Consider the following 14,273-nt stretch of genomic DNA (forward strand, 5'->3'; position numbering starts at 1 on the left):
TCTTTTATGTGCGGGTTATTTGTGTAAAACACCACTGTGCATGACACCATGTTTCAAAGAGTTCCACAGGCTGCAGAACTAATAGAAACATTCACTGTGACTGTATATGTGTATATAAAATATAGAAAAATAGTAATAAACAGGTATCCTAGGTAATTTACACTATGTATACTTGTATTTATGTATACCTGTGAGACAGAGATAGACAGACAGAGAGAAAGAGAGAGACAGATTGAAAGAGATAGAATGAGGGAGAAAGATAATTAGATAGACTGGAGGGGAAGCAGCATCCGACCCCATTGTTTTGACAGGCGGTAGGGGGAGTGAGTAATGAGACAATATGTCATTTTGACAGCTGCCGACTCCTGACTCAAAACAATTATAAGCCACACACTCACACCCAAGACAAGCTTGCTGAATGGTGATAATAGAAGTTTTATGAAAGTACAGTGGACCCCCGGTTAACGATTTTAATCCGTGCAAGAGGGGTAATCGTTATGCGAAATAATCGTTATGTGAATGAATTTTCCCCATAAGAAATAATGGAAATAAAATTAATCCGTGCAAGACACCCAAAAGTATGAAAAAAAAAATTTTTTACCACATGAAATGTTAATTTTAATACACACAAACTGAAAAAGGCATGCACACTTACATGACACTTACTTTTATTGAAGATCTGGTGATGATTGATGGGATGGGAGGAGGGGAGAGCATTATCTTCTTACTGTTTAGAAGGGGAATCCCCTTCCATTAGGACTTGAGGTAGCAAGTCCTTTTCCGGGGTTACTTCCCTTCTTCTTTTAATGCCACTAGGACCAGCTTGAGAGTCACTGGACCTCTGTCGCACAACAAATCTGTCCATAGAGCTCTGTACCTCCCGTTCCTTTACGATTTGTCTAAAATGGGCCACAACATTGTCATTGAAATAGTCACCAGCACGGCTTGCAACAGCTGTGTCAGGGTGATTTTCATCCATAAAGGTTTGCAGTTCAACCCACTGTGCACACATTTCCTTAATTTTTGAAGTAGGCACAATGGATTCCACAACTGGCATAGGCTTCTCAGGGTTAGCCCCAAACCCTTCAAAATCTTTCTTAATTTCCATACTAATTCTCACCCTTTTTACCACAGGGTTGGCACTAGAAGCTTTCTTGGGGCCCATGGTCACTTATTTTCCAGAAACAGCACCGAAAACACTGTAATAATACGAAATATTCCGATTGTATGCTTGGATGTTATTGCGGAGGCTGGCTGGTAAACAATGCCACCGGCGGAACATGTGAGCGTGGCTCAGGCCGCACATTGGAAGCGTCTCGGACGAAAATCGGTAAGCGGGTTTTTAAGCGGTATGCGAGGCAAAATTTTTGCAATTAAAGTAAGCGGTATGCGAAATAATCGCTATGTGATGCCATCGTTATGCGGGGGTCCACTGTATCTAGTGACTATATATGTATATACATTATAGAAACCAGAAGCAAGAAGGGAAGGCAGGAATGAAGGAAGGACTAGATGAAAGGAAGGAAAAAAGTAAGGAAGGACAGATGAAGGAATGGAGGAAGAGAGGTGGAATGACCTCCAGGTAGGAAAGGAATGAAGGAAATTAGGAAGGAAGGAATGATGACACACGACCATTTACCTAGGATAACTACATAACACAACTGCCTGCTAATACTTTGAAAAAAACTGCTCAGACGAGGTGTTTTGTCTTTGCACATAAAAAAAAACTTCCACAAAAATGCACACACTTATTTTATGTGTGAGGAGTGTAAAACACCACTGTGTATGACACCATGTTTTATGTGTGAGGAGTGTAAAACACCACTGTGTATGACACCATGTTTTATGTGTGAGGAGTGTAAAACACTACTGTGTATTACACCATGTTTTATGTGTGAGGAGTGTAAAACACCACTGTGTATGACACCATGTTTTATGTGTAAGAGTGTAAAACACCACTGTGTATGACACCATGTTTTATGTGTAAGAGTGTAAAACACCATTGTGTATGACACCATGTTTCACAGAGTTCCACAAGCTGCAGAACTTCTAGGAATATGTTCAGTGACTGTATATTGGTATATATATTATAGAACAATAGTAATAAAAAATTTTTTGTATTGTTTGTTTTTGTAAACAAGTTTTGTAAACAATATATTGATAATTATGTTTGTGTGCTTATTGTGTTGTATACAACGAGTGTATATATGTACATTGCACCTTACTTTGGTCTCACAGGCCACATAAGTTATGTGAAAAAATAAAATAGTGAAAAAACAACAAACCTTCAAATACAAGTAAACTAAAGTTTACCGGGTTAGCGGCAGTCGCCGCTGTTGCCATACACGGCTCATTTTCTGCAAACTTCATGCCTCTATATCTGGGTAAGTACTGATGGGAAAAATTTTTTTTTTGGACTAAAACAATCAGAAAAATAATCTTAACATTTTCATAAGAAAAAATAATTTTTTTTTTTTCGAATATTTTGCAACACCAGGAGACACTTCAGGATTGGGCCTTTCGACAGTCGAAGGGTTAACTATAGGCATTTCTTTGTAAGATATATTCATACACTAATAACCTACTACTATAACTCTAATGTATCTTTTTGAAAAATAAACTTATCTTATTGCTCAAAGTTATTTTTTTTCAGTGAGCTGTATGACAGCCGGCGTTCAACACTGATGCAGATACTTCACAAGATGCTGTTTGGGAGAGGTCACTCAGTGTTTGTATGTATTTGTGACCCAAATGACACCCATACTCATGCAACACTCAAGTGAGTGCCTCTGTGTGATTATATAATTATGTCAGTTTTTAGTTATGCACAGCAGACCACATTTTGCTCCACCTACTGTGTTTCCACCTGCACGGTACTACCTATTTTCCATTTCTATCAGTCCAGTTTCAATAATTGAATAATAAAAATTATTTTTCTTCATGGTTAGTTTTTACCAAATGCATTCTTACTGTGTGTATACTCATTTTTTGCATGTATTGAGAGCTCACATTTCTTTGTGTAGTGGTGGTAGTAGAAGCATCAAGTTAAATTTCAAATGGCTGGAGTAGCTGAAGCTGACTATCTTCCATCATATGTGCTTCAAACTGTGACAACATGTGCAGTACTGTAATAACTAGTTATCTCACCATTAAAGATTTTGGTAGGTAAGACACATAGGCAACAGTTAGGCAACTTTATTCCGAAACGTTTCGCCTACACAGTAGGCTTCTTCAATCAAATTCAGAAAGTAGGCAGGGACAGTAGAGATGTGAAGACGATGTAATCAGTCCATCACCCTTGAAGTCGTAGAATTTGAGGTTGTCAGTCCCTCAGCCTGGAGAAGTTCAGTTCCATAGTCAGGAACTATCTGAGATAGTTCCTGACTATGGAACTGAACTATCTGAGATAGTTCCTGACTATGGAACTGAACTTCTCCAGGCTGAGGGACTGACAACCTCAAATTCTACGACTTCAAGGGTGATGGACTGATTACATCGTCTTCACATCTCTACTGTTCCTGCCTACTTTCTGTATTCGACTGAAGAAGCCTACTGTGTAGGCGAAACATTTCGGAATAAAGTTGCCTAACTGTTGCCTATGTGTCTTACCTACCAACCTGTCGGTATTGTATACCATTTTGATGTTCATTAGAGATTTTCATGTGTTTATGTCTGGTGTGCAAGGTTTTTAATGCGTAGCAAATATAAGGAATGAAGGGGTTGCAAATGAGGTGCTGAACTTGTCTACCCAAACTAGAACTCTAAATAATGAATTCATAATGGATAACTTCAGATTTAAAAAGATGTAGGAAAGTATTAGTTTGGCAGTAGTATTGTAGATGACTGGAACAAACTGCACAGTTTGAACAAATGCAGGGGTGGGAAAGATTGGGTGGGCATTGGATTTGTCTAGCATGAGCCAGTAAGCCTACGTGGTACTCTTCTGTTAATTAAAGCATTATTGGCAGCAGTTACAGACAAGTAGTATGTGTGATTGTTAGCAGGACCTTCCTTGCTTGGCAAGCAGACCTACTACAATGCTACTCTGTTGTTGTGTTCTTCAGCATAGGGATTACAGTTTATACATATAAGCCCTTCAGCAATATGACATGTGAATCACTTGACTTGTTCATTTAAAAAAAAAAAATATTGTCCCAAGACCTTTGGCCTGTACTTGAGAATATAGAGTACCTATATTTCACTGTGTTTCTTGAAGAGGTGAGGGGGAGTTGAAACTTCAGTGACCCTAAATAACCTCTGCTGGAACACTCACCCTATTACAAGACACACTGAAGGTAAATTTCTAGGTCTTCTTGACTGTAATCCCTTGACTGTAAAATGTCCTTCCCACATCCAGCATATTTACAAGAAAATTTCCAAATCAGTAGGCATCGTTTTCAAGATACAGTACTATGTATCCCAAACAACACTCCTTACCCTATACCACTCTTTAATATATCCCTACCTAATCTGTGGTATTTGTGCCTGGGGATCAAGTACAGCCAACCACCTTAAACATTTAATAACCCAACAAAAAGCTGCTGTGCGGATGATTACCAGCTCCTGTGCTATACAGTACACCTCACCACTTTTCAAAGGCTGAACTTACTAAATATATGAGACATACACTCATATTATTGTACCTACTACATATACAGAACATTAAACTCTATTATAAACTCTCCACTTAAACTTCTCTTTGATAGCTACAACAGAACGCACAATCGCAATACAGTAGTGCCCCGCTTTACGGCGTTTCACCTTACGGCGTTCCACTAATATGGCGATGTCAAATTATGACCAAAATTTGCTATACGGCAAGTGGTCTTTGAAATATGGCGCGCCCCACCCGGTTTGTTTACATTCTCCGTGACCACATCTATTATTGTCAGGAAACTTTCCAAAATTTCAAGTGTTTTGAAGTTACACTGTATTTTATATGTACTCTGATAATTATACTTATGTGTACCAGTACCTAAATATACTTACACACTGTGCTGGTGTGCAGGTACACATTAAAATCACTAAGTCTCTCTCTACTCATGACGCCAATACTACGTAATAATAATCACTCTTGGGCACACTAAATGTCTTGTTTTACATTAATATAGGCATTTTCATTAATCCATCTATGATATTTTCCTCAAAATTATATATGAAACCCTTTACATAGCATATAAACATGATACATACACTCACAGAATAGAAATTGACGTAAATATGAGATTTGTTTACAAAGCAGCTGTGTAGGTAGTGTCGGAAGAATTACATTTTCTCTAGTCAAACTGGGGGATAACTGTAGAAAAATATTCTTTTCGTATGCCTTCACTCTATATATAGCAATTCACGACCCTTGTGGGTTTAGTGCTTTTTATAATAATAATAATAATAATAATAATAATAATAATAATATCTTCATTCACTCTAAAAATGGTGTGTTGCTGTTTGTTTATTCTGAACTAACTTGTACAACTTGTACACAATGTAAGAGTATTTGTATTGTGAGGTAATTATTATTATAATAAAAAAATACCAAGGTAAATGTTTTACAAGCTCTTACAAACATATGTGAATGAACATATTAATAGCATTTATTTCGCTTGACCAAGTGATCGTCCACTACCTGTTCAGTTTGTATTCATACATTGTCTCAACTCTGTATCTCATTCTCTCTCTCGTTTACTCTTTTGTTAACTAGTTGGCTCTCATTGATGATGGTGTCTAAGGTTAGCTGTTATAAAAAGAGGAGTCGTAAGCCTCTTGCTTTAAGTGCTAAGCTAGAGGATGATGGTGTGCCATTCTGATTTTATTCAATAAACACCCTGCCACTCACCTCTCACGCATTAATATTAATATTTTAAAGCAAGTAATAAGTGTACTCTGTGTGTATCTTACCTTTTATTGTGTTTTTAATGCCTATTTCTATTGATAACTTAATATAAGTTAGTGTAAACTTGTTGTCTGGCATTTATTGCATATTTTATGTGCTCTGATAATAATACTTGTGGACCTGTGTGGTAGCTGGGTGGAGGGACAACATTACGTTTTCTCTGCTCAGCCATCAGAGAAAACGTGTATGAATCTGCATTTGGCCCAGCCACTCCCCCGCTCTGCTTTTGTTTACAATTTTCGGCAAGAATTATTCATTACTTCTCCCTTCGTTTATGATGGCATCTAAAGGTAGTTGTTGGAAATGATTAAATTCAGTGAACAAGGTATGTCGATGTTAATAATATGGCTCTGGGCCACAGTGTAGGTAGCCGGTAGGTGTAGCCCAGGTGGGCTACACCTACCAGCTACCTACACTGACTTCCTACAAATACTACTCACCTCTCTTCCTATATTAACCCTTTGACTGTCGCAACCCCCAATCCTGAGGTGTCTCCTGGTGTCGCAAAATTTAAAAAAAAAAAATTATTTTTTCTTATGAAATGATAGAGAATCTTTTCCCGATTGTAATGACACCAAAAAAACGAAATTTGATGGAAAACTGACGGAATTATGCTCTCGCGAAGTTAGCGACCTTGGCGCTGTTTACAAATCGGCGATTTCGCCCACTTTGAGCCCTATTTTCGGGTAATTTCATTGTTCCAGTCGCCCAAACTCATAGCTATTTCTTTAGAACTTCATTTTTTCTATCGATTGAGTACAAGAAACTGCCCATTTACTGATTTCAACTACCTAATAATGTGGTCAGAAATTTGCAATTTGGCCAATTTCACGAAAACTAAAAAATATGACAATTTCAAAATAAGGTCCAGAATGAACAATGCAGACATTCCTGGCTCTAAAATAACGTTTTCTTTGTTCATCAGTCACGTCTCCAGGCCCCTCTGATATTACTCTTGCTTTCTATTTTGAATTTTTATTCAAACAAAAAATATTAGACTTACTATTATGCAGACTACTGCAATGCTGTAATAACTGTATAAATAACATCAACCCATTCATGACTGCATATTAGAATGGCTAGTTGGACATTTATTGGACAATGGCATCATTTGTTTACTTTTGAACATTGGTAAAAATCAAACATTTCCCCTACTTTGAGCTCCATTTCTAGGTTCTTTTTATAGTAAAATCAATCAAAAACACCTCTATTTCTGTAATATGTTTTCCATTCTATCAAATGAGACCAAGAAAACGAGAATACAACCATAAATACTATACGAAAATAGACCACAAAGTCGGCATTTTAATTAAAAAAAACGGTCGGAGTTTTTTTTTTCTCATTATGCACTGCGTGCTCCAGGATTTTTTTTATATGGTGCACACTGACCACACAGACCCATTCTCTCACATGTGGGCCTACCAGCTTTCTCCTGCTTGATTTGAAGCCGCTAGAATTTATGAGTATATATACAGTGGACCCCCGGTTAACGATTTTAATCCGTGCAAGAGGGATAATTGTTATGCGAAATAATCGTTATGCGAATGAATTTTCCCCATAAGAAATAATGGAAATAAAATTAATCCGTGCAAGACGCCCAAAAGTATGAAAAAAATTTTTTTTTACCACATGAAATGTTAATTTTAATACACACAAACTGAAAAAGGCATGCACAATTACATGACACTTACTTTTATTGAAGATCTGGTGATGATTGATGGGATGGGAGGAGGGGAGAGCATTATCTTCTTACTGTTTAGAAGGGGAATCCCCTTCCATTACGACTTGAGGTAGCAAGTCCTTTTCCGGGGTTACTTCCCTTCTTCTTTTAATGCCACTAGGACCAGCTTGAGAGTCACTGGACCTCTGTCGTACAACAAATCTGTCCATAGAGCTCTGTACCTCCCGTTCCTTTACGATTTGTCTAAAATGGGCCACAACATTGTCATTGAAATAGTCACCAGCACGGCTTGCAACAGCTGTGTCAGGGTGATTTTCATCTATAAAGGTTTGCAGTTCAACCCACTGTGCACACATTTCCTTAATCTTTGAAGTAGGCACAATGGATTCCACAACTGGCATAGGCTTCTCAGGGTTAGCCCCAAACCCTTCAAAATCTTTCTTAATTTCCATACTAATTCTCACCCTTTTTACCACAGGGTTGGCACTAGAAGCTTTCTTGGGGCCCATGGTCACTTATTTTCCAGAAACAGCACCGAAAACACTGTAATAATACGAAATATTCCGATTGTATGCTTGGATGTTACCGCGGAGGCTGGCTGGTAAACAATGCCACCCGGCGGAACATGTGAGCGCGTCTCGGAAGAAAATCGGTAAGCGGGTTTTTAAGCGGTATGTGAGGCAAAATTTTTGCAATTAAAGTAAGCGGTATGCGAAATAATCGCTATGTGATGCCATCGTTATGCGGGGGTCCACTGTACGTCAAACACGGCACCTCGTAAAACATATATATACAGCCGCGACAGTCAAAGGGTTAAGACTACACATATTTTAAGGTAAATAATGAGTGTACTGTATGAGTATTTTACCTCTGTGGGATGTTTTAAATATCATATATTAAGTATGAGACGGGGAGCCAGTGCTACCAACACCTGGGCTACCTGCACCTGCCTTCCTACAAATAAGTACTACTCACCTCTCTCCCTACATTCAGGGGAGCGTCGGGCAGTTTTCCACGCACTCTCAAAAAAAAAAAAATCGAAAAATTATGGAAATTGAGTTATATATACCGAAAAATAGCTTAACTCTTTGGCAATACAGTGGTACCAGAATGAATGTTCTATGACGTTTCTACAAGAAATTATAGTCATTTATATCAGGTAAGGTGACGGTGATATGGGTAGTGCGTCTGCTCACAGCCCATATATATTTTGGAATTTTTTCCTTGTTTTTTATCGCTTTTTCTTGCATTATTCTTTCTAATATAATAACTGACTATTTGGCATCATAAAACAGTAGGCGGAGCTTATCCGTTGACTTAGAGCCAACCAGGCACCATATGGGAACGCTCGGCTCCAGAGAGTGCCAGGAGAAATCACTTCATTATTACACTTATATCAGCTTATATATCAACTCTGTGGCTTATTTATCTATCAAAATTGATCTAATATGATATAATAAACACTATAAATAACATACAAACATGTTATATACTCTAGACTGAATAAAATAGGCCATAATATGGTGAGAATCCACCAGTAATATTCGACATAAAATTGTTACCCCTCGACTTGTTGTATGACTTGGTCTTCAATGATAGAAAACAGTGTGTTGAAGAGGATAACTGCACTAGAACATCAGTTTACTAAGAAATACACCCAAACAAATGTGATTTTCGCGATTTTTTTTTTTTTTTTTTTTGAGATGGCGGGCTAGCCGGCGCTCCCGGCCGATATCTCGGAAGTAACTTATTCACCTAATGGCCAAAATTCTTCCTTTATTACTTAATTAAATGGAATAATATTCACAGAAAGTGTAAAATAATGATTTCTCTATTTACTAAAGCTATTTTGGGGGAAATATTCCAATTATTTTGGGATTTATGTGGGAGTAAAGGGCAGATATTTTGCAACATTCCAAGAAATAACAAACTTTATTTTTTGTGAAATAAAGATAAGACACTTAGAGGTTATTATGGCTTTAGAATGTAGTATTAACATTGTTCTCTCAGCACCAAGTGTCCAAACAACCTTAGGTCGTCCCATATAGGAATAAATTTGGCCACAAGGGCATTTTCAGTAAGTTAGTCTTTTCTCAGTTGTTGTTTGAGGTATATTTTTGACAAAGAGTGAAAACACTTTGTCTTGTGCACCAAAACTGGAGGAAATCGGACGGTAAATAAAAAAGCTACAATTTTTTGACCGACGCTACCCTTATGATTACAAATACATGTACTTTAAGATAAGTAATGAATGTACTGTGAATGTATTTTACTTTGTGTGTTTTTAATGCCTAGTTCTATTACTAACTTAATATAATTTAGTGTAAACTTGTTCTCTGGCATTTATATGCATTTATAAATGGAAAAAATGGTGTTCTGCCTTCCAGCGATGTCTGCTTTCCAGCAACAGTCTGGAACCTAACCCGCCGTATAAGTGGGGCCCTACTGTATAGGGCATAAGGCACTCTTTGACATCCCTCGTGTCAGTCTCACACTATGCAAAAATGCAATGCACATAAAGGGCCCGAAGATCTGGAATTCACTACTTGAACCAGTAAAGGATCCTCTGACTGCTTATAAATTTAGGACTAATCAGTTAGAAGCAACTCTCCCAAATATTGTACTATATGACCTCTAGTCTATTAAACATCTGCCGATCCATAAAATATTACTGTCTGAACCATTATTTGTAATATTGTTTTTATTATGTGCAACTTCAAGATTATTATTCTTATGAACCTCCACCGTCACTGCTATGCATTAGCATTAAGATTAAATAAAGATTTTAATACAAGTTAACACCTCTTATATTGTCTAGATTTTAGTAGTTATTATGTACTAGGAACAATCTGCCAGACATGTCCTGGCATGATAGTGACTTTCTTTGTACTTACCAACCAAAGTTATAATTACATTGTAACCTTTTGCAAAGAAATAAAATCTTTATCTTTTTATCTTTAACCCTTTGGGGGTTTCGGCCGTACTAGTACGGCTTACGACCCAGGGTTTTTGACGTACTAGTATGCCTAAATTCTAGCGCCCTCAAATCTAGTGGGAGAAAGCTGATAGGCCTACATATGAAAGAATGGGTCTATGTGGTCAGTGTGCACAGTAAAAAAAAAATCCTGCAGCACGCAGTGCTTAATGAGAAAAAAAAACTTTGACCGTGTTTTTGGAATAAAACAGCGACTTTGCACTGTATTTTCATATGGTATTGTTGTATTCTAGATTTCTTGGTCTCATTTTATAGAATGGAAAACATATTACAGAAATTGAGATGATTTTGACTGGTTTTACAATGAAAAGTACCTTGGAATTGAGCTCAAAGTAGCAGAAATGTTCGATTTTTACCAAAGTTCAAAAGTAAACAAATCATGCCAAGCGTCCAATACACATCAACTGGTGAGTCTAATATTCTTTCACAAGTGCGCTGATATTATTTATACCATTTCTACACTAATGCAGTAGTCTGCATAACAGTAAATCTTCTATTTTTTGTGAGAATAAAAATTGAATGTAGAAAGCCAAAGAAACATAAGAGGGGCCTGAAGATGTGACTAACGAACAGAGAACTTGTTATTTTTGTGCCAGGAATGTCTTTCTTGTTTATTCTGGACCCTATTCAGAAATTGGCATCTTTTGAAATTTGTGTGAAATTGGCAAAATTGCTAAATTCTGACCACTATATTGGATAGTTGAAATCAGTAAATGGGTGGTTTCTTGTACTCATTCAAAACAAAAAATAGAGTTCTAGCGAAATAGTTATGATTTTTGTCGACTAGTATTGGAATTGGCTGAAAATAGGGCTCAAAGTGGGCAAAATCGCCGATGCGTAAACATTGTCGAGACTGCTAACTTCGCGAGAGCATAATTCCGTAAGTTTTCCATCAAATTTCATACTTTTGGTGTCATTATGATCGGGAAAAGATTCTCTATCTTTTCATAAGAAAAAATATTTTTTTTTTTTTTTTAAATTTGGCCGACCCTGAGAACAAGTCTCGGAGAGGGCCTGTCGACCCTCAAAGGGTTAAAGATTATTTACAGCACTGTCTTTTCCTACCAAGGTGTCTTTCCAACTACTGTCTTGCCAGAAGAATGATAACATCACACTTCAGATGACCATCCAAACTGTAACATTTCTGCTCCTCCTTCAGAGTACAGCACTGCACTTTTCACCTCCAGGACTCAGTTCCAGCTAACTGCTTTATCTGAATCCCTTCATAAATATTACCTTTAACATAAATTTGGCACATACGACTGAGATATTTGCCTGATATAAGTTAAACCTTCAAAAAGTACATTCATTAAAATCTGTCTTGACCAGTTTTCTACATATCCACAGTTACACTATACAGTGGACCCCCGGTTAACAAACTTTTTTCATTCCAGTAGTATGTTCAGGTGCCAGTACTGACCGAATTTTTTCCCATAAGGAATATTGTGAAGTAGATTAGTCCATTTCAGACCCCCAAACATACACGTACAAACGCACTTACATAAATACACTTACATAATTGGTCACATTTGGAGGTAATCGTTATGCGGGGGTCCACTGTATGTGATTAGGCATTCGATGGCTAAGAACATGGTATGTATGTTGCTATGCTTGTAGAACTGATAACAGACTATCATGTAGCTATTCTTGTAGAACTGATAACATAACAGAATATCATGTAGCTACTCTTGTAGAACTGATAACATAACAGACTATTATGTAGCTACTCTTGTAGAACTGATAACATAACAGAATATCATGTAGCTACACTTGTAGAACTAATAAGAAGGATTTATAATATAAGATATTCATATATTTAAGTTATTTCAGATTTGGAATGGCTGCTGCTCGACTTGTTCAAAACCCCATGAGAAATAAGTATCCCTTCCACTGCAGCATGATGTGGATGATTATTAGTCAAGCAAAGGAGAACATGACTTTATTGTGGCAAAATAAACAAATGCTTGAGGATCATTTTGAAAGTGATGTAAGTATTCAGGCTTTTAGTCGTACACATACTGGTGAGCCATTAAGCTTCTTTCCTTAGACTGAATGAGTGAGTGTACTCATCTGTGTGTTTAGCTTTTGGGCTGCAGCTCCTGGGACCCATCTCAACCATCTGATTCTCAGTCATTATTTTTTTTTATCACTGACTGTTTCCCACCAATATAGACTCACCTTTATTGTCTTCACTACACCCTTCTCTAGGTGACTACCCTTTCCAGAGGTCATACCCCCTGACCCAGGTTGCTAAACCCCTTACCCATGTCACTAGTCCCTTACCCAGGTCAGTACCCCCCTTCTCTAGGTTACTACCCTCTTCCCCAAATCACTGCCTCCTTACCAAGGCAACTACCCTTTTCCCCAGGTCACTACCTCCTCACCAAGGCCACTAGCCTCTTCCTCAGGTCATTACCTACTTACCAAGGCTATTATCCTCTTCCTTACATCACTATCCCTTCTGTAAGTTACTATCCTCCTCCCCAAATCACTACTCTTCCCCAGGTCGCTACCCTGTTCCTCAGGTCACTGTTCTGTTCCCCAGGTCACTAGCTTTTCCCTTGGTCATATCCCCTTCCCTAGATCACTACCCTTTTACTTGGTTACTGCCCTTTTCCTAAGGCACTGTCTTCTTCCCTAGGTCACTACCTCACTCACTATATTAATACCTCCTTCCCTAAGTCACTATCCCCTTCCCTGGATCTCTACCTCATTTATTGGGTTAGTACCTCCTTCCCTAAGTCACTACTTCATTCCCTAGGTAAGTACCTCCTGTCCTATGTCATGAAATAGACACATATGTATGTTTTAGGACATTTATTATGGAAATATTTTGATCAACTACATTTTGCCCACCAGGCATTTATCAATCGAATACAGAAAACAAGAGTAAGCCATTACAATATGAATAGGGCAGAGGATGTGAGTGAAAGGGCAAATCAGAGAGATGGCTGTGTTTCACTTGAGTAGAATGTATTGTGTGAAGATTTCGGAAATGACGAAGCTTGCAATATTTTGAGCTACAGTGTTATTGACAGCAATGAGAGAGAACTCTAAACATTGCCTACTAGTGCCTGATGACTAGTTTGGCAGTTTAGAAGCCTGAGGTGCCGACAGGTGTTGAAATAGATGGCGTAAGTGTTGTTCAAACCCTCCCTCTGGCATGCATAATGGTGTTCCTTGATAAATTGTGAGTGATTTATGGAAGTTTCCCCAACATATATTTTAACACTTCCTGCATGGAATGATGTATACCCTGGTGTTAGTTTCCTTGTGTTGTGTATTTTCTGTTGATTCTGTAGACCCTAAATAGTGCTAGAAATTAGGTTCACTATTGTGTTTATGCATTTTACAATCAGTACAGATGTGTATGTTATCAGAGGTCCAGAAAACACTATGAACCTATTTGACTTTTGTCATTACCTAACTGTGTTGGTGATCCTTTTGGCTTTTCTCGTATAGTTATTGATGAAATGGGCATGGTAAGGAAATTTGGAGAAAACATTATGTATGAATTTGCATTCCTCCTCTAAATATGGTGCATAGGAGATCCAGCATGCTCTTGACAAGAAACCTGTGCCACTGCAGGTAGTAGTGCAGGTCATTTTTATAGGTTGGGTTCCTGTAGACCCTTGACTCCAACTTATCCTTTTTACAAAGGATAAGTTGGAAAGAACTTAATTTAGAGAGTTAATGTTATTAAGAAG

At 37.7% G+C, this 14,273-nt stretch overlaps 1 protein-coding gene across 2 annotated transcripts in view; it reads left to right on the forward strand.

Annotated features, from left to right (window-relative positions):
* Positions 1 to 14,273, forward strand: part of LOC128688717 (uncharacterized) — a 278,982-nt gene that overhangs the window by 89,943 nt on the left and 174,766 nt on the right. For both annotated transcript variants that reach the window (XM_070087603.1, XM_070087601.1), the window contains exons 7-8: positions 2,654 to 2,779; positions 12,397 to 12,553. In XM_070087603.1, coding sequence (XP_069943704.1) covers positions 2,654 to 2,779; positions 12,397 to 12,553 — 283 coding nt within the window. The remainder of the gene's footprint in view (positions 1 to 2,653; positions 2,780 to 12,396; positions 12,554 to 14,273) is intronic.

This window comes from Cherax quadricarinatus, chromosome 2 (assembly GCF_038502225.1).
Source record: "Cherax quadricarinatus isolate ZL_2023a chromosome 2, ASM3850222v1, whole genome shotgun sequence".
NCBI classification, from domain to species: Eukaryota; Metazoa; Arthropoda; class Malacostraca; order Decapoda; family Parastacidae; genus Cherax; species Cherax quadricarinatus.